This window comes from Hylobates moloch, unplaced genomic scaffold (assembly GCF_009828535.3).
Source record: "Hylobates moloch isolate HMO894 unplaced genomic scaffold, HMol_V3 SCAFFOLD_12, whole genome shotgun sequence".
In the NCBI taxonomy this organism is placed as follows: Eukaryota; Metazoa; Chordata; class Mammalia; order Primates; family Hylobatidae; genus Hylobates; species Hylobates moloch.
In genome coordinates this window covers 10537843-10564420 of record NW_026652287.1, presented here as the reverse complement: position 1 = coordinate 10564420, position 26578 = coordinate 10537843, and the positions used below count along the sequence as shown (strand labels likewise).

At 49.7% G+C, this 26578-nt stretch overlaps 1 protein-coding gene across 4 annotated transcripts in view; it reads left to right on the top strand.

The window, feature by feature from the left end:
* Nucleotides 1–26578, top strand: part of MLXIP (MLX interacting protein) — a 66535-nt gene that overhangs the window by 26998 nt on the left and 12959 nt on the right. For all 4 annotated transcript variants that reach the window (XR_009208983.1, XR_009208984.1, XM_032168459.2 and 1 more), the window contains exons 2-9: nucleotides 19114–19220; nucleotides 19755–19840; nucleotides 21014–21103; nucleotides 21452–21493; nucleotides 21805–21976; nucleotides 22708–22797; nucleotides 24214–24305; nucleotides 25267–25906. Coding sequence is in view for 2 of the 4 variants with exons in the window: in XM_032168459.2 (XP_032024350.1) it covers nucleotides 19114–19220; nucleotides 19755–19840; nucleotides 21014–21103; nucleotides 21452–21493; nucleotides 21805–21976; nucleotides 22708–22797; nucleotides 24214–24305; nucleotides 25267–25906 (1319 nt within the window). In the remaining 2 variants the exon portion in view is untranslated. The remainder of the gene's footprint in view (nucleotides 1–19113; nucleotides 19221–19754; nucleotides 19841–21013; nucleotides 21104–21451; nucleotides 21494–21804; nucleotides 21977–22707; nucleotides 22798–24213; nucleotides 24306–25266; nucleotides 25907–26578) is intronic.

Sequence of the window (26578 nt, the reverse complement as noted above, 5' to 3'; positions counted from 1 at the left end):
AAGCATCAGCTGAATGTATGAATTCTTTTTACTGAGAACCTCCTGTGTTCCAGATAGAAAGTCAGTCTGCTCTAAATACCTGGCTTCATTTCATTCTTACCACAGCTCTGTGAAGTAGTTTTCTTTTTTTTCCCAAAGAAAGTGAAGTTCTGAAAGGCCAGGTGTCTGTCCAAGGCTGCAGAGCTGGCAGGCGGTTGGACACTGACTGCCCTCTCCTGGCTCTCCCGTGGCTGGTGGGTGACGGGGTGGTTAGAAAAGTGTCTTTTCCGAGTTGGCCCTGATTGAAAAGGGGGATTTGGGGGGACACTGTCCTCCCCCAGCTCTCTTGTGACCAGTGGTGACAGGGTGGTGATAAAAGCATCTTTCTGAGTTGGCACTGATTGGAAGGTGGGGGGTTGCAGGGACACTGCCCTCTCCGGCTCTCCCCTGGCCGGCGGTGACTAGGTGGTAATAAAAGCATCTTTCCAAGCTGACCCTGATTGGAAGGTACGCCATGTGTCCCCTGCAAAGGGCAGCCTGGCCTGTGATACTGCTGATGGAGAAGATGAATTTTTATGACATTAAGACAGAATCAGGGCTGAGAGGGGTGGTTCATGCCTGTAATCCCAGCACTTTGGGAGGCTGAGGTGGGTGAATCACGAGTTCAAGAGATCAAGACCATCCTGGCCAACATGGTGAAACCTCGTCTGTACTAAAAATACAAAAATTAGCCAGGCATGGTGGCGGGCATCTACAATCTCAGCTACTCAGGAGGCTGAGGCAGGAGAATGGCTTGAACCCGGGAGGCAGAGGTTGCAGTGAGCCGAGATCACACCACTGCAACTCCAGCCTGGCGACAGAGCGAGACTCCATCTCAAAAAAAAAAAAAAAAGACAGAATTAGATTTCCTCAGTAAAATCTGGGATTTTGCCTTCAGAGGAATCATATTATCATTCTTCCTTATGTGAGGAAAGGGTAGCAGGCCCTTGTACATAACACGAGGACTGAAACTTTATAGTAAAAAAAACCAGCATAAATGGTTGGCTTCTAGTTTTGTTCATAATTACTCTCTCCCTGCTTGACTCCTCCCCACCTCTAAATGCACGCTGGCCCCCAAAGATCTGCAGGAAGAAGACACAAAATCTCCTTCCCATGTGGGTCACGCCCTTTCATTAGTCTGTGAGCTCCTGCAAGGCCTGTGTTTTGGTTTCGTTTGTGTGTGGAGGGAACCAACAGTACATCAGGGACTTCAGTTTTGAGAAATCAGTGCCCATCACTGTCTAGGCAGACTTCTTTTTCCTGCTCTGTAGTTTTTCTTAAATTATCTGTGTCTTACAAATTCTCATTCCATTTTAGTGTATTCTTCCAGGAGGCCTTCAAGCAGGGGTAAATGAAAGAGAGACATTAGTCACTCTGACCTTGACTTTTAGTGACTAAACGCGTGCTCAACCTCACGTGAAACTATAAAAAATAGAATTTCCTTTTTAGGTGGCACAATCTCAGCTCACTGCAACCTCTGTCTCCTGGGCTCAAGTGATTCTCCTGCCTCAGCCTCCTGAGTAGCTGGGATTACAAGCGTGCACCACCACACTTGGCTAATTTTTGTATTTTTAGTAGAGATGGGGTTTCATCATGTTGGCCAGGCTGGTCTCGAATTCCTGACCTGAAGTGATCTGCCTACCTTGGCCTCCCAAAGTGCTGGGATTACAAGGCGTGAGCCACCACGCCCAGTTTTGTATTTTTAGTAGTGACGGGGTTTCGCTGTGTTGGCTAGGCTGGTCTCGAACTCCTGACCTGAAGTGATCCACCCGCCTTGGCCTCCCAAAGTGTTGGGATTATAAGTGTGAGCCACTGCGCCCGACTACTTTTTGTATTCTTAGTAGTGACAGGGTTTTGCCATGTTGGCCAGGCTGGCCTTGAACTCCTGGCCTTAAGCGATCCACACTGGGATTATAGGTGTGAGCCACTGTGCCTGGCCCAAATTGTTGCTTTTCACAGACAGGAAAGAAATGTAGATATATGGAATGCTGACAAAGATGTAATTCATTCATATGTCTCAGGAGACACAGAAGGGCTGTTTGACCTCAGATGGGTTGGCTGAGGAGATTGCAGCATGTCTGAAATACAAAAACTGTTTCTATAGGTTGCCTTCGATTTAGAGTAGGCTCCAACTCTTCTGCCCATCCCAAACTCCTCTGCTACTTGGAAGGTTAATAAGTTGACTAAAAAACACCCATGGGAAGAGGATGAAAAGGAGAGATTTAGGATGACAACTGATTCTCAGTAGCAGATGGGAGAAATCATCTTTGGCAGGCAAAGGGAAAACAGATTTTATTTTGGAATTTCTATTATGTGATGAGGGCAGTACAACGTTGTTTGTATGCTTTTTTGAATCCTCTTCCTCAAATAAGCCAGAATCCTGTGGTTGCAGTGGGTGTTACAGGATCCAGCTATTCTTCCTTTTGCCGAATGGAAGTGAGTGTGACCCCAACGCATCCCTGCTCTGGGTGCCTCTCATTTTTATTCTTTAGGGCCAGGAACTCTCTTTCTGGGGAGGGATAAAATTCTAGACCCTTAAAACTGAAAATAATTGGGAACAATCTTTATTGAATTATCTCTTGTCTCAAAAAGGGAAAAACCTATTTAAAGCCTATTTAGGTTTAGGGTCAGGTGCAGTGGCTCACATCTGTAATCTCAGCACATTAGGAGGCCGAGGCAGGAGGATTGCTTGAGGTCAGGAGTTCGAGACCAGCCTGGGCAGCATAGGGAGATGCTTATCTCTCTATTTTTTGAGACGGAGTTTTGCTCTTGTTGCCCAGGCTGGAGTGCAATGGCACAGTCTTGGCTCACTGCACCCTCCGCATCCTGGGTTCAAGTGATTCTCCTGCCTCAGCCTCGTGAGTAGCTGGGATTACAGGTATGTGCCACCATGCCCAGCTAATTTTGTATTTTTAGTAGAGACAGGTTTCTCCATGTTGGTCAGGCTGATCTCAAACTCCCAACCTCAGGTGATCCGCCCACTGTGGCCTCCCAAAGTGCTGGGATTACGGGTGTAAACCACCGCACCCGGCCTGGGAGATGCTTATCTTTACCAAAAAAATTAAAATTTAGCTGGGCATTGTGGTGCATGCCTGTAGTCCCAACTTCTTGGGAGGCTGAGGTGGGAGGATCACATGAGCCCAGTAGTTCAAGGCTGCAGTGAGCTATGATCGTGCCACTGCTCTCCAGCCTGGGCAACAGAGCTAGATCCTTCTCTTCAAAAGAAAAAAAAAAGGGCTGGGTGCAGTGGCTCACGCCTGTGATCCCAGCACTTTGGGAGGCCGAGGCGGGTGGATCACGAGGTCGGGAGATCGAGACCATCCTGGCTAACACAGTGAAACCCCATCTCTACTAAAAATACAAAAAATTAGCCGGGCATGGTGGTGGGCGCCTGTAGTCCCAGCTACTCCGGAGGCTGAGGCAGGAGAATGGCGTGAACCCAGGAGGCGGAGCTTGCAGTTAGCCGAGATTGCGCTACTGCACTCCAGCCTGGGCAACAGAGCAAGACTCCGTCTCAAAAAAAAAAAAAAAAAAAAAAATCCTATTTATAGGTCTTGGCTACCTGGTGAGTGTTACCTTATCCTTTTAGATGCATCAGACAGCTTCAGATTTCTTTGACTTGTAAGTAGGCTATTTAGCTGGCAGTGCCTTGAAATGACTAATAGTGGTGATAATGTCAAATTTGTTTTTTGTCAGTCTTCATAGGTGCTTAGAAACATTTGCAAGTATGATCTGTTTCTATTACATCTCTGGTAGCCAATTTCTAGAGTCTTGACTCCAGGTGTGTACTCTGGCTAGAGAACGCTATTCCTTGATTTATTTCCTCTTTAAGCCAGGTGTCTGCAGTTGGGTGGAGTTTTTCATTCTTTACATAAACATTTTACCTTGGTGAATATTTAAACCAACTACCAACTGAATTACCTTTTTATGAAGGTAATTCATAGGGAATTCATAGGGAAAAGCTGTATTCTTTGGGAACAGTCATGCTTAGTACTGAATATACTGGAAACTTTTCCCTACTGCCTGTGGCTTAGCCACTTGGTCAGGGTGAGGGTGGCAGTTGCCATATCAGCTAGGTGGGGCTATGTCAAACACAATAAAATGTGGACAGTGCTTGTGTTTGAGTGGTATAACTGTGTAATTTGGTTTTGTTTTGCTGTTTTTCTTTCTAAATTTGCTTTTTATATTATTTAGAAATGTTAGAAAAATATGATCAGAAATGCGAAGGAGGTACATGAAACAAATTATAGCAAACCAGATAGCTTTGGATTTCTCTTACTTTTTAAGTAGGTTAAGTAGTGTAATAGAGTAACATTCCTTAGTTTGGTATGGCAATGGCCCAATTTGAAGTGGGGTGCTGCCCACATTAATTGATTTATTCAACATAATCCCAATCAACATATTAAAATAGTTTTCTTTTTTCTTTCTTTTAGAATAGTTTTATTTTGAGATTTGTCAACATGGTCGTAAAGTTCACTTGAAAGAATAGTAGGCAAGAATTCTAAAATTGTTTTAAAAGATCATGGGTGCTAACCTTACTTAGATAGTAAAGTATATCACAGAGTCGTGATGATTAAATTAGTGTGATAGCAGCACAGGATTGGACACAGGTCAGTGGTGATGCAGGGCCCAGAACAAGCCCTGGTGTATGTGAAGATGCAACATATGTTCATAGAAGTGTCGTAAGTCATTGTGGGAAGATGAGACAATGAGATAACTAGTTGGAATTTGTTTTTGTGAGCTGTGTAAAGAACTAAATTGATTTTCTCCCCAGATGAATCAGAGTTATGTAAAAAGTGAAATCATTAAAAATGTATGTACAGGCCGGGCGCGGTGGCTCACACCTGTAATCCCAGCACTTTGGGAGGCCGAGGCAGGCGGATCACAAGGTCAGGAGATCGAGACCATCCTGGCTAACATGGTGAAACCCCGTCTCTACTAAAAAAATGTAAAAAAAAAAATAACCGGACATGGTGGCGGGCGCCTGTAGTCCCAGCTACTCAGGAGGCTGAGGCAGGAGAATGGCCTGAAACCAGGAGGCAGAGCTTGCAGTGAGCCAAGATCGTGCCGCTGCACTCCAACCTGGGCAACAGAGCGAGACTCCACCTCAAAAAAAAAAAAAAAAAAAATATATATATATATATGTACAAAACCCATAAGAAACAACATCCAGAAGTGGTACCAAATATATGTATCTATGGGAAGGGGGTGTATGATGAAGATGGACCTTTAGTTTAATGGGGAAAGATGGATTATTTAGGAAATCTTACCTAAAGCAGGATCCCTACATCATCCCTGTACATTCATTCCACCAAATAAATCCCAGTTGGCTTTATTGAATTGAATGTAATAAGGGAAGCCGTGAAAGTTCTAAAAGGAAATAGGTAAGTGTTTTCAAAGTCTTAGGCTAGGAAAAGCCTTGTTAAGTACAACACAAAAAACAAACATAAAAGAAAGGACTTTTAAATTTTGACTATGTTAATGAAAATTAGTGTTTATCACAGCATTGTTTATTTGAAACAGCACGTCTGTTAATATAAATGTATGTCTATGGGGAAATGGTTAAGTAGATTATGATAAATATATACAGTGAAATATTCTGTATATAAAAATAAAATAATATAAAACTTTATTGGCATAAGATGTCTGTGACATATAAGTGAAAAATGGGTTATAAGACAAACCTGTTCCTACCTATTTAAGCATTATGTTATTCATATATATATGGATTTTTTTTTTTTTTTTGAGACAGAGCCTCACTGTGCCACGCAGGCTAGAGTACAGTGGTGAGTTCACAGTTCACTGCAGCCCTGCAGCCTCCACCTCCTGGACTCAGGTGCCCCTCCCACCTCAGCCTCCCGAGTAGCTGGGACTACAGGCATGTACCACCACACCTGGCTAATTTTTGTATCTTTTGTAGAGATATGGTTTCGCCGTGCTGTCCAGGCTGGTCTTGCTTTTCTGGGTTCAAGCGATCCACCCACCTCAGCCTCCCAAAGTGCTAGGATTACAGATGTGAGCCACCACATCCAGCCTATTTATATATTTTTACCTTTATTTATATATATACATAATCAGATGAATATGTATTGCCAGGACTTAAGGGCCAACTACAGAGTTAGAACAGTCCATATAACTGCCTTCATTTCTTTCTTTCTTTTTTTTTTTTTTTTTGAGACAGAGTTTCGCTCTTGTTGCCCAGGCTAGAGTGTAATGGCGCAATCTTGGCTCACTGCAACCTCTGCCTCCCAGGTTCAAGTGATTCTCCTGCCTCAGCCTCCTAAGTAGCTGGGATTACAGGCATGTGCTACCACACCCGGCTAATTTTTGTATTTTTAGCAGACAGGGTTTCATCATGTTGGCCAGGCTGGTATCGAATTCCTGACCTCAGGTGATCCACCCACCTCAGCCTCCCAAAGTGCTGGCATTACAGGCGTGAGCCACTGCGCCTGGCTGACTGCCTTCATTTCTAATACCAAATGCAAGTTGGGGAGTTCCCAAAACCACCCTCAGTTTCAATAATTCACTAGAAAAACAGAACGCACTGAAAAGTATTATATTCATGGTTGCAGTATATTATAAGGAAAGGCTTCAAATTAAAATCAGCCAAGACGCAAGTTTTACTGGACTTGATCCATTCTACCCCTGTGGTTGACCTTTAGTCTCCAGCCCCTCCCAGATGTCTGGCTAAGACCTTTAGTTAGCCTTTCCTCTGGAGGTTGGAACTGATACCCTGTGCTCCAGGCCCCCATTGTAAGTCAGATTGGTAACTGTTCCGTGGCCAAAGCCCCCAGGCAAACAAAGACACTCCCATCAGGCAGAACTAATTTCTAATTCCAGGGGCCTAGAATTCACCTCCCAGCAGCCCAGGGCAAAGGCTGGACCTCTCTTTGGGAAGGTTACTTCTTTTTTTTTTTTTTGGAGGGGGGAACAGGGTCTCACTCTGTCACCCAGACTGGAGTGCAGTGGCACGATCTCAGCTCACCTCAACCCCCACCTCCTGGGTTCAAGCGATTCTCCTGCTTCAGCCTCCTGAGCAGCTGGGATTACAGGCGTGCACCACTACTGCCCAGCTAATTTTTTTTATTTTTAGTAGAGATGGGGTTTCATCATTTTGGCCAGGCTGGTCTTGAACTCCTGACCTCAAATGATCCATCTGCCTCGGCCTCCCATAGTGCTGGGATTACAATTGTGAGCCACCCCACCCAGCCAGGAAGACTGCTTCTTTGCTACACAATATTATCACCAAAATGTAACAGGTTTTTTCTAGGTGGTGGAATTGAAGGTGACTTTGCTTTTGTTCTTTGCACTTTTCCTTTTTGTTTGAATTTTCTTTCATTATGGATATATATATATTTTTAATCAATAAAACTACAAAAGCTTAACAGATAAAAGTGAAAACTAAATCTCTGAACGGGTGGAAGGGCAGACAGGGAAGCAGTACAAGAAATTCTAAAGAGAAACCAGTAGCGGCCGGACGCGGTGGCTCACGCCTATAATCCCAGCACTTTGGGAGGCTGAGGCAGGTGGATCACCTGAGGTCGGGAGTTCAAGACCACCCTGGCTAACATGGTGAAACCCCGTCTCTACTAAAAATACAAAAAATTAGCTGGGCATGGTAGCGGGCACCTGTCATCCCAACTACTCAGGAGGCTGAGGCAGAAGAATTGCTTGAATCTGGGAGGTGGAGGTTGCAGTGAGTCAAGATCGCACCATTGCACTCCAGCCTGGGCAACAAGAGCGAAACTCCTCAAAAAAAAAAAAAAAAGACCAGTAGAGATGACTACACAAATATGTAACCTACATTCAAAAGACATGCCATAAAGACAAGTAAAAGACAATGAAAATCCTAGGGGAAACATTTGCAGAAACATCACAAAGCATTAGTACCACTAATATTATAATATTGTGAATATAAAATAGCAAGGGAAACAATGGCTGACACCTGGGCACAGCTGTAATCCCAGCACTTTGGGAGGCTGAGGTGGGCAGATAACTTGAGGTCAGGAGTTCAAGACCAGCCTGGCCAACATGGCGAAACCCTGTCTCTACAAAAACACAAAAATTAGCCAGGCATGATGGCAGTATCTGTAATCCCAGCTACTTGGGAAGCTGAGGCAGGAGAATCGCTTGAACCCAGGAGGTGGAGGTTCCAGTGAGCCAAGATCATGCTGCCGTAATCCAGCCTGGGTGACACAGCGAGACTCCATCTGAAAACACACACACACACGCACACACACAGACACACACACAATGCTGACATTTCAATGACTGTAAATGACATGTAGTCTGTTTACCAGTAATGTCCCAAAGCCAATTTCCCGGTTTTGACATTGTGCTCCAGCGATACAGGAGCCACCACTGGGGAAAGCTGGGTGAAGGGTACATGGAGCTCTTTGTTCTATTTGTGTGACTTCCTGTGAGTCTGTAATTACTTCAGAATAAGTTTTTAGAAAAGGCAAAGGCATGGGCAAACAGCTCAGAAAATAAGGGGCACATGGCTAATGCACAGGTTTTTAATTATGAAATTTCATTAACAAATGATGCAAATTGAAGTGAAATACCAAGTTTGCCTCTTGCAAATCTGGTTTCATCTCCAGTCCGGAGGAGTGGGGAGCACCTTGGGGTCTGATTGGGGTTTACTCTTCTGGTGAGGAAACCTAGGAGTCTGGCTTTAAATGGTGCCCTGCCCAGGGGTCCCTGCCCCTGCCTGAAAGTCCACTTATGGCTTGAATCTGACAGGAAACTTAAGAACGTGCCCAAGAATCTCCTAAAACTCAGGAGCGTGCCTCACCATGCCCAGCATTGACTGCGTGCTGGGACCAGGCCCTCATATCTGCTATGGCCAACCCAGCTGTCCAGTGTGGTGGATGTGGTCACTGTTTTGCAGAAGGTGGGCTGGGCCGGCCTGGGTGACGAGGCCAGAAATGGAGCCACTCTGCTTTCTTTGTTGGTTGGAAGTGGTCTATGCATGGTGGTGTCTGTCCTCTAGTGGAAGGCCTGGACACAGCCCATTCCAGGCAGGGTGAAGTCACCATTGCAGGCAGGCACATCTTGCCTGGTATCCACTCCCTCATGTTGCCCTATTTTTGGGTGGTCATGGAAATGATTACTCCCTGCTTTTCACACAGAAAAGACAAACATACACCCTCACAAGCAAGCTGGCAAGCACATGGGCGGAGCACCTGCAGGCACTGGAACACTCGCACACTGGAGTGTGCACCAGCCTTCCCACCACAGCCCTCAGAACCTGCTTCTCCAACAGGGTGTTCTTCGAATGTAAGAAAAAAGATGCCAAGAGATCCACAAGGAGGAGGGAGCAGGACCTGAAACCCCCCGGTTCCTCCATAGGAGGCTCTCTGCTCAGGCAGGTGGCCCGACATGCACACTGCCCCTCCTGCCCGGCCATTGGCTGTGGCCCCTCCCGCGTCCCGGCTCCTCAATGAACCTTTGTTCGTCTGTAGCCTGTTAGATTTGGCTGCTGGCAGCCTGTGGGACCAGGCCCACATCCCAGGACTAGCCGATAGAGACTGCCCTTTTGAAGCAAGTGAATTGGACTCCTGGAAGAGTCATTCCTCCACTCCCTCATTGAAACCACCTAATAACCGTGATCCTCGTATCTGGATCTGGTGCACAGAATTGACTCATTCACAAGTTTATATCTGTTTTTGTGATGAATTGCCTTCCGCAATTAACTAGAAGCCCTGGAATGTCTTGGACCTTGCCTGGTCTTTTTTCCTTGTTTATTTTGAAAAAGTAATACAGTAGTAGTCCGCCCTTATCTGAGGGGGTGTGTTCTAAGACCCCAGTGGATGCCTGAAAGCTCAGATAGTACCAAGCCCTGTATACGGTACGTTTTTTCACATGTTAGCTATATACTTGTGATAAAGCTTAACTTATAAGCTAGGCACAGTAAGAGATTAACAACAATAATAACATAGAGCAATTATGACAATCTACTATTCACAATTGCACGGATAGAAAATCCGTTTTTACCATAGATCTTAGCAACCTCAGCCTCTGACTTTTTTCCTTTCACCTTTTCACTTAATGAAAGCACTTTAAGGCTTCTCTAGGGCATATCTGAATTGCCAGCATCACTACTCTTATGCTTTGTGGCCATTATTAAGTAAAATAAGGGCTACCTGAACACAAGCACTGTGATACCACAACCATGGATCTGATCACTGCGATGGCTGCTAAGTGACTTAGCAGATGGGTGGCAACTACAGTGTGGATCTGTTGGACAAAGGGATGAGTCATATCCCAGGCGGGATAGAGCGGTACGGCATGAGATTTCATGCTATTCCAAATGGTGCACGGTTTAGGATTTATAGATTGTTTATTTCTGCAACTTTCCATGTAATATTTTCAGACAGCGATTGATCATGGGTAAAGCACAATACCGCAGAAAAGGGAGGAATGCCATACATTCCAGTGTTATATTTCAACAATTCAAAACGGTGACCAGGGAACACTCCTTCTCACTGGACCCCTTGCTTCTCCAGCTCATCTCTGCAAAGGGAAATCGCTGTGGCACTCTTACCCTTTCTTATGTATCCATCCTGGCTGTCTTTTCTCCTCCCTCCTCTCCTACGTGTATGTGTGGATATCTCTGAATATAAACGGTAGCCATACCGGGCCGGGCACGGTGGCTCACGCCTATAATCCCAGCACTTTGGGAGGCCAAGGTGGGTGGATTGCTTGAGGTCAGGAGTTCGAGACCAGCCTAGCTAACATGGTGAAACTCCATCTCTACTAAAAATACAAAAATTAGCTGGGCGTGGTGGCACACGCCTGTAATCCCAGCTACTCGGGAGGCTGAGGCAGGGGAATTGCTTGAACCTGGGAGGCGGAGGTTGCAGTGAGCTGAGATTGCCACTGCACTCCAACCTGGCGAAAGAGTGAGACTCCATCTCAAAAGAAAAAAAAATAGATAATAAAAATAAAAAACAAATGGGCTGGGCGTGGTGGCTCACGCCTGTAATCCCAGCACTTTGGGAGGTCGAGGCGGGCAGATCACGAGGTCAGGAGATCAAGACCATCCTGGCTAACATGGTGAAACCCCATCTCTACTAAAAATACAAAAAATTAGCTGGGCATGGTGGTGGTGGGCACCTGTAGTCCCAGCTACTTGGAGGCTGAGGAAGGACAGTGGCATGAACCTGGGAAGTGGAGCTTGCAGTGAGCCGAGATCGCGCCACTACACTCCAGCCTGGGCGACAGAGCGAGACTCTGTCTCAAACAAACAAACAAAACAAAACAAACAAACAAAAAAACAGAAAAAAGAAAAACAAATGGTAGCCATACCGTATATCTTGCACCTTGGTTTTATTTTTGTTTCTTCACTTACTTAACAGTGCATCTTGTAGGTCTTCCCTATATGTTACCACATAGAAATGTGTTATTTTAAAAATTACCCCGTAGTGTTCCACTCTGTAGATATGCCAGTTTTGACTGGTCCCCTGTGATGAATCTAGGTTATTTCCAACCTTTTGCTGCTGCAAACAGTGCTGCAGTTTAATGTCCTTCTCTTCACGTCTTTGTGCCCATGTGAAGTGGATCTGTCGAATCACTTCCTAGGAGTGGGCTTGTGGGTCACAGGGATGTGCAGTTACAATGTTGATGGGCAGTTGTCAGCTTGCCCTTCAAAAAGGCTCACAATTGTTTTTGCCCATCATTCTATCCCCAGCACCAGCTCAGTGATGAGAACTCTTCCCCACCAGAGCTCTAAACTGATTGGGAAATAAAACGGAATCACTTTGTAGCAGTGCTATTCGCTGTAGCCCGAAGGTGGATACGACCTGTGTCCTACTGATGATGGATAAACAGAATGTGGTCCATCTATATATGGAATATGATTCTGCCTTGAAAGTAATGAAGTCCTGAGAATATTTTTTTCTTTCTTTCCCCCTCCCTCCCTTCCTCTCTTTCTCTCTTCCTTTCCTTCTCCTTCTCTTTCTTTTCTCTTTTCTTTTCTTCTTTTGAGACAGGGTCTTGCCCTGTCACCCAGGCTGGAGTGCAGTGGTACATTAGTGGCTCACTGCAGCCTTGACCTCCTGGGCTCGAGCGATCCTCCCATCTCAGCCTTCTGAGTAGCTAGGACCACAGGCACATGCCACCAAGCCCAGCTGATTTTCTAATTTTTTGTGGAGATGGTGGTCTCTCACTACGTTACCCAGACCATCTCAAACTGCTGGGCTCAAGCAGTTCTCCTGCCTTGGCCCCTCAAAGTGCTGGGATTACAAGTGGGGAACTAGGTGATGGTGCTGGTTATAAAACATTGTGAATGTTCTTAATGGCACTGAATCATCTACTTTAAAATGGTTAAAATGGTAAATTTTATATTTATTTTACTACAAGAAAAAGAGTCATCAGATGGTGGCCAAAATATTACCTTTATTGTTGACCAAGCTGAGAATATGGCTTGTAAGAGAACCCCAGACTGACCTTCCACCTCCACCCCCTCTTCAGGAGCAGGGGAAGGAGGGAACGACCCCAGCCCAGGTTCTCCTTCAGCACTCACTGTGAGATGCCTCACTCTACCTGTCTGTCAAGGAGTAGGGAGGAAGCCAGGGATGTTTTGCTAAGGGGTGTCCCTCTAAGAAGCACCAGGAATGGCGAAGAAATGTTGCCCCATAACAAATATGGTTGAATGAACAAATGAATGGGCTCCACCACTGTTCTGAGACCTATAACGACAGCCCCAGAGCCCTCTGCATGCTTGCTTTTTTTTTTTTTTTTTTTTTTTTTGAGACAGTGTCTCGCTCTGTCGCCGGGCTGGAATGCAGTGGTGCCATCTTGGCTCACTGCAACCTCCGCCTCCCAGGTTCAAGCGATTCCCCTGCCTCAGCCTCCCAAGTAGGTGGGACTACAGATGCGTGCCACCATGCCCAGCTAATTTTTGTGTTTTTAGTAGAGATGGAGTTTCACCATGTTGGCCAGGATAGTCTTGATCTCGTGACCTCATGATCCGCCTGTCTCGGCCTCCCAAAGTGCTGGGATTACAGGCGCGAGCCACTGTGCCCAGCCTTTTCTTTTTTTTTTTTTTTTTTTGCAGAGTCTCGCTGTCGCCCAGGCTGGAGTGCAGTGGTGCGATCTCGGCTCACTGCAGGCTCCGCCCCCCGGGGTTCACGCCATTCTCCTGTCTCAGCCTCCTGAGCAGCTGGGACTACAGGCGCCCGCCACCTCGCCCGGCTAATTTTTTGTATTTTTAGTAGAGACAGGGTTTCACTGTGTTAGCCAGGATGGTCTCGATCTCCTGACCTCGTGATCCGCCCGCCTCGGCCTCCCGAAGTGCTGGGATTACAGGCGTGAGCCACCGCGCCCGGCCGTCTTTTTTTTTTTTTTAATTGAGACAGAGTCTTGCTCTGTTGCCCAGGCTGGAGTGCAGTGGCGAGGTCTCAGCCTCCTGAGTAGCTGGGATTATAAGCACGTGCCACCATGCCTGGCTACTTTTTGTATTTTTAGTAGGGACAGGATTTCACCATGTTGGCCAGGCTGGTCTCGTCACCCTCCTGACCCTCGTGATCTGCCCACCTCGGCCTCCCAAAGTGCTGAGATTACAGGTGTGAGCCACCACGCCTGGCCTCTGCCTGCTTTCTTTTGGAGAGAATGGTCTGAGCAGGAGTCAGGAGTTCGTCCCAGCCGGAACCAACAGAATTAGGGACCCCTGACCTGGCCATGCCCGGCCTGCCCTCTCTGCCTGCCCCTGTTCTTACTTCCAGGTTGGTCTGTGCAAGGCTTGCAATTTAATTTCCTTCCATTCCAAAGCAGTCTCTTGCCAGACCTCTGAGGAATTCATAGTTTGCTAGTTTCATCCAAGAAAAGTTTTGAGAGAGACCTTTGTTGTACTGTGAATTTCCTATTTCATGTCAAGAACCTGCCTTCTAGGAAGGGCGGCCGTGGCAGGGTGGTGTAAAGATTGTTCTTCATGGAAAATTTAGCATTCATTTAATAACTGCATATTTAAAACACCTCCCACGTGCCAGGCCCTGTGCTGGCGACCCTAGGCGATGGACTTCCCACAGAGAGGGAGGAGAGGGCTAGCGAATGGGTGAGTGCAGTTGGCCTTCTCTGTTCTGACGGGCAGATGGCAGGGGCGGGTTCAGGAGGTGGAGGCCGGAGGAGGATTGCGTGTCTTGGGGGAAGCCAGTGGTCTTGCAGAAATGGTCAGAACATGTTTCTGGTCTGCTTTAAAAAAGGAATGGGGCATAATCCAAGTTAGACTAAGAGGCAGCCCAGTCACCTTTGTCTGGAAGATGTTGAGCTGGCAGCGTGAGTTAGGGGAGCAGAAGTCCCCCCAATCGCAGACGCTTTCTGGTGGTGCTGCCCTGGGGGCTCTGCCAGGGAGGGCTGCCCTCCACTGCTGCAGGCTCCCTTGTGGGCTTTTTAAAAAAAATTTTTAGACAGGGTCTCTCTCTCTCACCCAGGCTGAGGTGCAGTGGCACCATGATAGCTCACTGCACCCTCCAACTCCTGGGCTCCAGGGATCCTCCCATCTCAGCCTTCCAAGTAACCAGGACCACAGGCACAGGCTACCACTCCCTGCTACTTTTTTTCTTTTTTCTTTTTTGTGAGACAGTCTTGCTCTGTCATCCAGGCTGGAGTGCAGTGACGCGATCTCGGCTCACTGTACTCTCCGCCTCCTGGGTTCACGCCATTCTCCGGCCTCAGCCTCCCAAGTAGCTGGGACTACAGGTGCCCACCGTGATGCCCGGCTAATTTTTTTTGTATTTTTAGTAGAGACGGGGTTTCACCCTGTTAGCCAGGATGATCTCGATCTCTTGACCTCGTGATACACCCACCTCGGCCTCCCAAAGTGGTGGGATTATAGGTGTGAGCCACCGTGCCCGGCCTTCTTTTTTTTTTTTTTTTTTTTTTTTTTTTAAGAGACGAAGTCTTGTTATATTGCCCAGGCTGGTCTGGAACTCCTGAGCTCAAGTGATCCTCCCGCCTCAGCCCTCCAAAGTGCTGGGATTACAGGCGTGAGCCACTACACCTGGCCCATTGTGGGGCTTTTAGAGCAGCTTTTCTTGAGTCCCCTGTGAAGAAGGGTCCCCGTGGATGTCTGCATAGGAAATGTCCCTGCTCCTGTCCTTGAAGACTGACACAGCCTAACAGCTCTGCCAGGCCCATCAGGAGAGAAATCCACACAAGCCCGCCCAGGGTTTCTGGGCATGAGTCGTCCAGGGCGTCCCTTCCTTTGTAACACCTGAAGCATTCCTTGCCACCTTGCCACCTTCTGAGGCATCACAGAACTTCACGCGTTGCCTCCTCAGATCTTGACTTGAAATTGCCATGGGGGCGGGCTGGGGGTGCCGGCAGTGGACCCTTTCCAGCCCGCGTGGCTGGTTTGTTTGGATTTTGAGTTGGACGCCCTTCTTTGTGTTTGTTGAGCGCCACCTGTTGGTCATAGAGATATTACTGAAACTCGGAGTGGAAGGGAGATCCCAGTTGGGAGTTCTGGTCTCTATGTTGCTGCTGAAGTCTGACTGTGTTTGACGTAAACACCAAAGAAAAGGGAAACATTTCAGTTCATGGAGAGGAAGAAGAGGGGACCCTCAAACTAAACTTTGAGGTTTCTAGCCTGTAAGGCTAAATTTCCCTGCGTCTTGCCACTCCCCTTGTTGTGTGTGATTAAAGCTGTTGGTATGGCACCCTCTGCCCTCCAGCTTTGTCTGCTGCTACCCCCTGCCTTCAGACTCCCTTTTTTGGTTGGTTATTTTTGTTTGTTTGTTTTCTGAGACAGGGTCTTGCTCTTTCACTTAGGCTGGAGTGCATTGGTGCCATCATAGCTCACTGCAACCTCAAACACCTGGGCTCAAGCGATCTTCCTGCCTCGGTCTCCCCAGTAGCTGCGACTACATACGTGCGACACCATGCCCAGTTCACACATTGAGGGCTTTTCACTGCCTCGATCAGGCTGAGTTCTGCTCACTGAGGCCACCATAGGCCAGGCAGAAGGAACTTCGTGGGCTTCGTCGAGCTGGCTTTCCCCATCCACTAGGCCTTTGCTTAAATGCCACTTCCTCCAGAAAGCCTCCCCTTGCTTTTCTGGCCAGGTTGGTTATCCACCTTGTGCCCACAGCCATCTGCCCTTCAGGACGCTGAGCGTGGAGGCATGACGTGTGCTCCCACCCAGGGCATGCTGCATGAGGGGAACCTCCCCACCTCAGCCACTCCCTACCTCAGCCGCCCTCCTGCCTCAGCCATCCCCTGCCTCAGCCACCCCCCCGCCCTCAGCTGTCCCCCTCCTCAGCCGTCCCCCGCCCTCAGCTGTCCCGTGCCCTCAGTCCTCAGCTCTTCACAGCGCAGAGCAGGTGAGGCTTCTGCAGCTACGCAATCCCACCCTCAGGACTGGCCTGGCACTCAGAGCTGACCTCTGCCCAGGTCTCTGTTCCTGGTGTTGGCAGAGGGCACTGGTGTCACCTTTTCCACCTGTGGAGAAAGAGGAACCACATGGCAATGTGGCAAACACAAGAAAAAGGACTTCAGGGTGGGGGTTGTTAAAAACATCATGCCCTTCAATATATGCACCTACTATGTACTCACAAAAATCAAAACTAAAATTTTTTTTTTTAATTATGCCCTTTGCCGGGCACAGTGGTGCATGCCTGTAATCCCAGCACTTTTGGAGGCCGAGGTGGGAGGATCACTTGAGGTCAGGAGTTCAAAATCAGCCTGACCAACGTGGTGAAACCCTGGCTCTACTAAAAATACAAAAATTAGGCTGGGCGTGGTGGCTCACACCTGTAATCCCAGTACTTTGGGAGGCCGAGGCAGGCAGATCAACTGAGGTTGGGAGTTCCAGACCAGCCTGACCAACATGATGAAATCCCATCTCTACTAAAAATACAAAATTAGCTGGGTGTGGTGGCACATGCCTGTAATCCCAGCTATTCAGGAGGCTGAAGCAGGGAATCACTTGGACCTGGGAGGCAGAGGTTGTCATGAGCTGAGGTCACGCCATTGCACTCCACCTGGGCAACAAGAGCAAAACTCTGTCTCCAAAAACAAACAAAAATTTGGCTGATGTGGTGGTGGGCACCTGTAGTCCCAGCTACTCGGTTGGCTGAGGCAGAAGAATCGCTTGAAGCTAGGAGACGGAGGTTGCAGTGAGCCAAGATCTCGCCACTGCACTCCAGCCTGGGCAACAGAGCGAGACTCCGTCTCAAAAAATATACATATATATGCCTTTCAGTAATAACTTAACTCTAGATCATTGAGATTGTTATTAATATCTTTGTGTTTGCTTTAGGGTTTACCAGTTGTGTGTGTGTCTAAGCATGTATGTGTGTGTGTATTTTACTGTACACAAGTGTGCTTTCATTTAATCCTTATTAACACACTCTGGAGGAGGAGGTGTCATTCTAATTTTACCCAGGGCACTGCTGTGGTAGGCAGCAGGTACACCATGACACAGCGGTGGCTGTCCGGTGCCGTAGCTGCCTGCTGTACCACCGGCGAGGCCAGGCCATCAGCATGGAGGTGGGTTAGATGAGCCTTTGAACTGGGGAGAGAAGGAAGGAAGAAAGCGTGTGACTGCTCTGAGTCCCTGACCCATTGCACAGAGACTGCTGCTGTCTGCGTGTCTCTTTTGTGCTGAGAGGATGCGCTGTGACATTTTTCTGGGGATGTCATAACCTTCTGGCCTGTATTGCCCAAAGCCTGGGCTTCTTGGGGGTTTAGGTGGGGATAGGCACAAGGGTCCTTCCAGGGGCACAGCCAGGGTGTCTGCCTTCCAGGGCAGGTTCCAGGTTCACAGAATGTTTGTTGCTCAGGCGCTTCCTGTGAAGACTGCAGCTATTGTTGGCAAATCTCGGCTTGCCACGTGGCCTTTCTGAGTGGGACTGGAGAAGGGGCAGGGCTGTGGCCTGTGGTCAGATCAAACCTCCACAGCCGCACTGTGATATGGACCAGAAATAGTGCCTTGCCCATCTCAAGCCATCTGAAAAAGAGAAACCCTATGCGGGCTGCCCAGAGATGGCTCCTGGCCTAGCACTTGGAAAACTGAGCTGCCCAAGATGGCTGTGCCACCAGGGAGGCTGGGTTTACAAGTGCTCTGGACTTATTTAACGAAGAATTGTTAATTGAGCCCCTACTATGTGCCAAGCCACCTAACGGTCCTCCGTAGAGGAGCTGCAGTGTCAACAGGGAAAGGTGCATGTGTGCAGACACTGCTACATAAGAGCTCCCGTGAGACCATCCCAGAGTGGAAGAGAGCAGAGGGGCCCTGAAGGGATCGGCAGCAGCCTGGGAGAGGCCAGGCCGGCTCAGAGGAGATGGTGTCGGGGGCAGCATCTTGAATGATTAGGAGGTGGCTGAGTCACATCAAGAGTGAGGACCATGTCAGAGGCTCTGGGAGGCAGGATAGGCCCTGCCCTGCAGGCGCTCAGGCCAGTGGGATGCTCGGGTACTTGGATTGTGAATGCCTCGTGGGGGCTAGTGGCAAAGCAGGCAGGCCACGACCAGGTCACAGGAGCCTGGTTTTCACTCTGTGGTCAACAGATTTCTTTTAATTTTTAGTTATGGAAAATTTGTAGGGTATGCCAAAGTAGACGGAAGAATGCAGTGAACCCCACATGCTGCCGCCGCACGCACCAGTCGCTGTATGACCCATGACTGTCCTTGGTCTGCCCCTCTCTGGAAATAAGAATGACTTTGAATCCAGGAAGAGAGGCTGGTCAAATGTGAATAACAATGAACAGCCCAAATGCAATCTTTGCTCTTCCTGGAGGGCACTCACTGCATGCCCAGTGCTCACTTTGTGAGTCTGGTTCATGGAATCCTCCCAGTAACCCTCTGCAGAGGTGTTTGGGTTAAAGTCCCTTCAACAGATATTGGTGGGTGGCTCCAAGGCTGCAAAACCCCCGCGGCCAGTCCTGCCCTCCGCACCCTGACAGCATCCTCGCCATGCCCTGCCCTGTGTGGCTCTGAAGAAATCCCCCAGTGACCTGAATTCCATGAAGCCCGGTATGTGGCTGGGGGTGGATCAGTCAAGAGTTTGGTCCTGGAATGATCGGGTGGCACTTTGTAATTTCACTTCAATTTCAGAGTAACCACTGAGTCTCCCCACTTTGCCTTGCCTTTCAGTGGGAAGTTGGTGTCTCCAAAGTGGAAGAATTTCAAGGGCCTGAAGCTACAGTGGAGAGACAAGATCCGGCTCAATAATGCCATCTGGCGGGCCTGGTACATGCAGTGTAAGTGCTGTCCAGCCTGGGCACCGGTGGTGGTCAGAGCTCCACGGCCTGGAGGCCTGGGCACCCAGGGACCAGAGTCTGCTCCTGGGACCTGGTGTTTCTAACAGAAGTTCAGTCTGTGCAGACAGGAAACCCAAGCCAAGTCCTAGGGGAGTGGACATTTACTGGCCATCAGGCCCAGCAGAGGGGTGGCATCTGAAGAGTCAGGGAGCAGGTCTAGGAAGACTCAGGCACGGGCCTTCTCTCTCCAGCCCGGGTGTCGTGGACCCGGCAGCTTCTCCGGGAGATGAGTGTGCTAGGGCAGGCTTGTGTTGGGCTGGCCTTTCTCTGAGAAGCCATACTACCTTTCTTACTGACAGATTCCTCTCCTTTCACCTGGACTCCTTTATTCCCCTGAAATCTCCTTTTCCTAGGGAAGGAGAAGGAAAGGGTACCTGGGAATGTGGTCCTCCTGGGGGAGGGGTGCGGCAGACAGGCTGGGGCTCCCTCAGGGGTCTGGATCATGGTGATGACTCTCACCCTCTCTCTGCTCAGATCTGGAGAAGCGCAAGAATCCTGTATGCCACTTTGTGACACCCCTGGACGGCTCTGTGGATGTAGACGAGCACCGCCGGCCGGAGGTACTTGGCAGTGACCAAGGATGGCTGAGAGTGGAAACATACCAGCACCTCACCAGGAGCGGCTCACCGCGGGCTGGTCCTGCTGGAGAGGCTGCCGAGGAGAGTGCAGGGCCTGCCCTGCGCCATCCATGGCTTGGGGGCCAGGCCTGGGAGCTGGTGGCCTCTGGCAACCCCAGGCTGCAGAGCCTCCCCCTTCTCAGAGGGACTGGCCCAGGGACTGAGGGGGTTAATATCTTTCTGTTAATTTTTAAAGTGTGTGTCTATTTGTGATTATACATGCACAGGAAGTGTCTAGAGGAATATACAGAAGTGTCTTTATTAAGAGACTTCAGGAACCTCTGGGGAGTAGGATTAGGGCTGCCAGATGAGGAGGAGATGTTTTCTTCACTGCATACTCTTTCTGCGTTGTTTTAATTTTGTCTAGGCATGTCTCACTGTTAACGATAAAGGGGCAATTTAGAAGGTAAGCTAATGAAAGACAGTTTTGAGACAGTCAGGTATAATCTGGTATGAGACAGTATCAAGGGATATCATTTTGTTGGGTATGGCAATATTGTAATCAGTTCTTTTTAACAGAAAAGCATCTTTGCTGTCAAGGAGACACACAAAGTGTTTGTAGATGAGGTGATTTGGGCCTTGAGATCAGAAAGTGAGGCAGCCCCAGATATTGGGGCTCCTTATCTCTGGAGCTCGAAGGCTGTCATGCAAGGCATCCACACTGGCATCACGCGAAGGTTGGATGAGAGGACCCTGGAGGGCACATTCCACCTGAAACTTCCTGGAATTGGCTGTTCATTTTTGCCCTTTGAATGTGGCAGAGACTGCAGGGAAGGGGCATTTATGGGGGGCTCGGGAGTTGCTGCAGCGTTCCTCTGCTTATTCCTCTGCTGGAGCATTCTGCCCTCACCCTGTCCTCCTGGACAGAGCCTCAGGACCGTGCCCCCAAGGCCTTTGGCTACCTTAGGTCTTGAAATGACAGAGCATTGTTAGCTAGAGGGCCTGCTGTAGCATGGAAGAAGTTGGACGTACTTTCTGAGTGATGTGGTGGCCACCGTGGGGTTTCCTGCTGGATTGCCTGAGGCGTGATTGTAGTGCCGGATACTCGGTACACCAGTTGAGCTTTGCTAATCAAGCAGAGCCCCGTCTTCACTCTGCCCTCTGTCGCTGTCCTAGGCCATCACCACGGAAGGGAAGTACTGGAAGAGCCGCATCGAGATTGTGATCCGGGAGTATCACAAGTGGAGAACCTACTTCAAGAAAAGGGTATCTGGCTGGAGTGTTCAGGCAGCCCGCCTAGGGAGTCCCTGGTTCAGGGCCCTGGCCGAGGCGGTAGGCTCCACAGCCGCCCCACCTGGACGTGGAGCGTCAAGCAGTAAATCTGGGGCCCAGCGTGCCAGACTAGCCCAGGCGATGGCCTGCCTCGGTCAGGTCGTCTTTGCTCTCAGTTTCCCCATCTGTGCACTGGGTGGGAGTCTCCTTTGTGCAGGCATCGGCCTGGGGATGGTGTGAGCAGGACCCCTACCTGCCTCCCTGAGAGTTCTGTATATTCTAGAGCCCTTGGGCCCTCCTAGGGCCATTGGTGACCGCTGTGTCCTGTCCCTTTGCCCACAGCTACAGCAGCACAAGGATGAGGACCTCTCCAGCCTGGTCCAGGTGGGTGAGCTTGGGAGCTCTGAGGACCCCCACTTTGACCTGAGACAGCAGGGACTTCGGTGGCCCACCAGGGAGCCCTGCAAAAGGTGGCAGGCCATGGGCCCTCCCTGGAGTCTCAGGAATGGCTCAAGAAGAAGTCCAGCTGTCTCTCCTGGGTGGGCTGGAGGGAACTGCTCTCCAAATGCCTCCCCCATGCTGCCTCACTTCCACGGAGCAGCCCTGTGACGAATTTCCCCAGGTGACAGGTGTGGGAATTCTTCGTCCCACTGTTACTCTGTGATGCTTCCTCCCCCGTGTTGGTGTTGTGTTAGGACGATGACATGCTGTATTGGCACAAGCACGGGGATGGATGGAAGACCCCCGTCCCCATGGAGGAGGATCCTCTGCTGGACACAGACATGCTCATGTCGGAATTCAGCGACACCCTCTTCTCCACGCTTTCTTCACACCAGCCAGTGGCCTGGCCCAATCCCCGGGAAATAGGTAACCCAAACCAGGGCCTTGGGCTCTGAACAGCCAGCCGCTTCCTTCTCTGCCAGGCCCCCTTTGGGCCAGGGTTCCTTTAGGGCCATCTCTGAGCTACTGCATGTCACGGTTGGGGGCAGGCAGTAAGGAAGGGAAGGATAACTGGCCTCATTTGACATCTAGGCCGCACGTACCGAGTGGGTGGGGTCTGCAGAGTGGGCCTACTGGGCAGCTGCCATTCCTGTAGTGCCATGGTGGGAGGACAGCAGCAGGGTCTAGTCTGAGTCATTGGCACATTTCGGATACCGTTCCCTTCACGGGGTACATGCGCCGTGCCTAAGCTGAGGCGGCCGGGCCATGACTCATGCTAAAGAAAATCAGAAGCACTCCCGGGTGTGACCGCTCACCTTGGTGGCATTCAGTCTTCCAGTTAACCCCTCAGGGAAGAGCGCAAAGATTGAAAATTAAAACAGTTTTGGGGGAGGTCTCTGTTCTCTGTTGAGCTCTTCACAGCTTTCTGGGGTGTCCATTCCCTGATACTCAATTTTATCTTCCTGGCAAAAACTGACTTTCCTGCCTTTTGAGGTGCGGAGTGGCCGCGAACCCCCGAGAAGGTAGAAATCCCAGCCAGCTCCTCGGAAGACTCTGGGATGTGAGCAGGGCCAGGAAGGTCTGTTCCAGGCCTTTTTCACGTTCCTGAAACATTGTCTGAGAAGACAAAATGGTTCCTCTCTTTGTGATTCTTGCAGCACATCTGGGAAATGCAGACATGATCCAGCCGGGACTGATTCCTTTGCAGCCTAACCTGGACTTCATGGACACCTTTGAGCCTTTCCAGGGTGAGGACCAGAGGCAGAGAGAGCACGGCTGCCTGCATCTCCCCCAGCCCAGCACAGAGCAGATCGCTGCCTTCCTTTAAGAGGCGAGACTTGGTAGAATGGGCAAGGGGACGAGCACAGAATTTTTTTTTAAACTGAACTGTTTTTTGTAGTAACTGCAAGGTCTGGGAAGTTTTTCTGGGACATTGTTCAGCAAGGAAATTGGCTCTGGATTTAGCCGTGACTGTAAGCAGTTCTCCCTTGAAGCAGCAGAGGGCACTGATGACACGGCCAGCTCCCTGCCAAGGCCCTGCAGTTAGATGGGTCCTTGAGCACCTGCCATTGTGAGAGCAACAGAAATGCCAGGCCTGGGAGTGTTTCAGAGCCCAGGATAGTTGCTAACATGTGTGGTTCCAACCAGAGTCCCCTTTCTACAGAAAAAAAGGTGTCTCTGAGGGGAATACCCTCTGGCCATGGCATCCCCCTGGGCCATGTGGGGTTTAGGGATTTAGTCCTTGATTTGTTTGAGTCTTTTTTTTTTTTTTTTTTTTTTTTAGAGACAGAGTCTTGCACTGTCACCCAGGCTAGAGTGCAGTGGCTCAATCATGGTTCGCTGCAGCCCTGAACTCCTGGGCTCAAGTGATCCTCCCACCTCAGCGTCCTGAGTACCAGGGTGGTTCACTGCAGCCGTGAACTCCCAGGCTCAAGTGATCCTCCCACGTCAGCCTCCTGAGCACCTGGGACTACAGGCACACACCACCACACCCAGTTCATTTCTTCATTTTTTGTAAAGACGGGTCTCCTATGTTGCCCAGGTGATCCTCCTGCCTCTGCTTCCCAAAGTGCTGGGATTACAGGTGTAAGCCATCACACCCAGCCTGTTTTAGTCTTTGTTATTTTGAGACAGAGCCTTGCTCTGTAGCCCAGGCTGGAGTGCAGTGGCACGAACACAGCTCACTGCACCCTCAACCTCCCTCCTGGACTTAGGCGATCCTTCTGCCTCAGCCTCCCGTGTAGTTGGGACCACTGGTGGCACCAACCAGGCATGGTGGTTGTGGTTGGCACCTTTTTTTTTTTTTTTTTTTTTGAGATGGGAGTCTCGCTGTGTCATCAGGCTGGAGTGCAGTGGTGCAATCTTAGCTCACTGCAACCCCTGCCTTCTGGGTTCAAGCCATTCTCCTGCCTCAGCCTCCTGAGTAGCTGGGACTACAGGCATGGGCCACTACACCCAGCTAATTTTTGTATTTTTAGTAGAGATGGGGTTTCACCATGTTGGCCAGGATGGTCTTGATCTCTTGACCTCATGATCTGCCCACCTCGGCCTCACAAAGTGCTGGGATTACAGGCATGAGCCACCATGCCTGGCCCTGTTTGAGTCTTGATTCCAGCAAATGCTGGGCACACTGAGCTCAGAAGGCCCCTGCTGTTGTTTTTCAGACCTCTTCTCTTCTAGCCGCTCCATTTTTGGCTCCATGCTACCTGCATCTGCCTCAGCACCTGTTCCAGATCCCAACAACCCACCTGCACAGGTAGAGGAAGCTGGGGGATGGGTGGGGGAAGGGTCTGGCAGGCACAGGGCAGCTCATCAAAGGTTTGCTGCCAGAGCAAGGCTAATGGCATAGCCACACAGTCACCAGCAAAGCGCCAAGCAGTGCTAGACCAGCACTAATGTGCAGAGGCACGATTCCATCCCTCTTTACAGCATCCTTCAGCACCCATGGGGTGGGAGACTCTTGGTCCAGGTATGCTCCTGCCTGAGTGCCAGGTAACCTATGTGCAGCTAGCTCTGCTCCGACTAATTAACACAGAATTAGCTAGACAGAGAAGAAAAACATGGATTACTAATAAAAATAACTTCTGTATATTTCTTTCATGTTTTACTAAGCAATCCAAAAAGTTGCTTACAAGTGCTTGGGCTACAGAGCTGAGTGAGGTACCATTCTTTGTCCTTACGGAGTCCTCATGCTTATGCCCATGACCAGTTAGACACTGGTAACCTGGCACCATCTTCAAACGGGCTCCAGTAAAAATTTCTACTGCAGAGACTGGGATCTGAACCATTGATTCCTCGTAGCTTTTCTTACTTAGGAAGAGGTAGCTTGATGACCAGTTGACTCGTGAAATTGTCCTTGGGGAGCCCCGAGCAGCTGCAATCCAGGCTGCCTCTGCTCAGTAATAGAAGATGGCAGAGACTTTGGGGAGACTCTGCTGAACTCCAGAAACAAGATATTCCCAGGCTGCTAGCCAGCTGTGTGAGGGCCGTTGCCTTATCTGAGCTCTGAGTTATTTAGTTTTTAATGGAAACAAGACCCCCACAGACACGCAGGGAAACACAAATCCCTATCCCCAGATCAGCAGCCATGGGCATGGAGATGTGGCCTTTGTCCCTGTGAGCACCCGGCCTGTATAGTTGGACTTGGCAGTGTGCAGCGCTAGTAAGGAATTGTCTGACCCCAGCATTTCTTCCTGGCTCCTCTCTTCCTTTTTCAGGAGAGCATCCTGCCAACCACAGCCCTCCCCACCGTCAGCCTTCCTGACAGCCTCATCGCGCCCCCTACTGCCCCATCCCTGGCTCACGTGGATGGGCAGGGCAGTGAACACACCTCCCGGACTGAGGACCCGTTTATCCAGCCCACGGACTTCGGTCCCTCAGAGCCGCCACTGAGTGTCCCGCAGCCCTTCCTCCCCGTCTTCACCATGCCCCTGCTGTCTCCCAGCCCCGCCCCACCGCCCATCTCCCCTGTGTTACCATTAGTTCCTCCTCCTGCCACTGCCCTGAACCCCCCGGCTCCACCCACCTTCCATCAGCCACAGAAGTTTGCTGGAGTCAACAAAGCACCGTCTGTCATCACCCACACGGCCTCTGCCACCCTCACCCACGACGCCTCCGCCACCACCTTCAGCCAGAGTCAGGGCCTTGTGATCACCACCCATCACCCTGCCCCATCAGTGGCGCCTTGTGGGCTGGCACTGTCTCCTGTCACTCGGCTTCCCCAGCCACGGTTAACTTTTGTGCACCCCAAACCTGTATCCTTGACTGGGGGCAGGCCTAAGCAGCCCCACAAAATAGTGCCTGCTCCCAAATCAGAGCCCGTGTCCTTGGTGTTGAAGAACGCCTGCATCGCCCCAGGTGAGCCAGGCGGGGGGACTCAGTGCGGGGCTCCCCCCGACCCAGAGGGATGTTTTCCCATCCCAAAGGCTTTCAAACTTGTGAACACCACCACCACCCTGGTGTGCATGTGTGCGTGCACACACACACACTTAAATGAAACAAAAGTGTCATGAAATAATACATGGCCATGATCTAGTCCATTTTCTATGCTCTATCTTTTTTGTTTGGTTTTTTTTTGAGACAGAGTCTCTGTCGCCCAGGCTGGAGTACAGTGGCATAATCTCGGCTCACTGCAACCTCCCCCTCCCGGGTTCAAGCAATTCTCCTGCCTCAGCCTCCCAAGTAGTTGGGATTACAGGTGTGCGCCACCATACTCGGCTAATTTTTGTTTGTTTGTTTGTTTGTTTTTTGAGACGGAGTCTCACTCTGTCACCTAGCTGGAGTGCAGTGGTGTGATCTTAGCTCACTGCAACCTCCGCCTCCCAGGTTCAAGCCATTCTCCTGCCTCAGCCTCCCAAGTTAGCTGGGATTACAGGCGCCCATCACTACACCCAGCTAATTTTTTGTATTTTTAGTAGAGATGGGGTTTCACCATGTTGGCCAGGCTGGTCTCGAACTCCTGATCTCAGGCGATCTGCCCACCTTGGCCTCCCAAAGTGCTGGGATTACAGGTATGAGCCCCCGCACCCA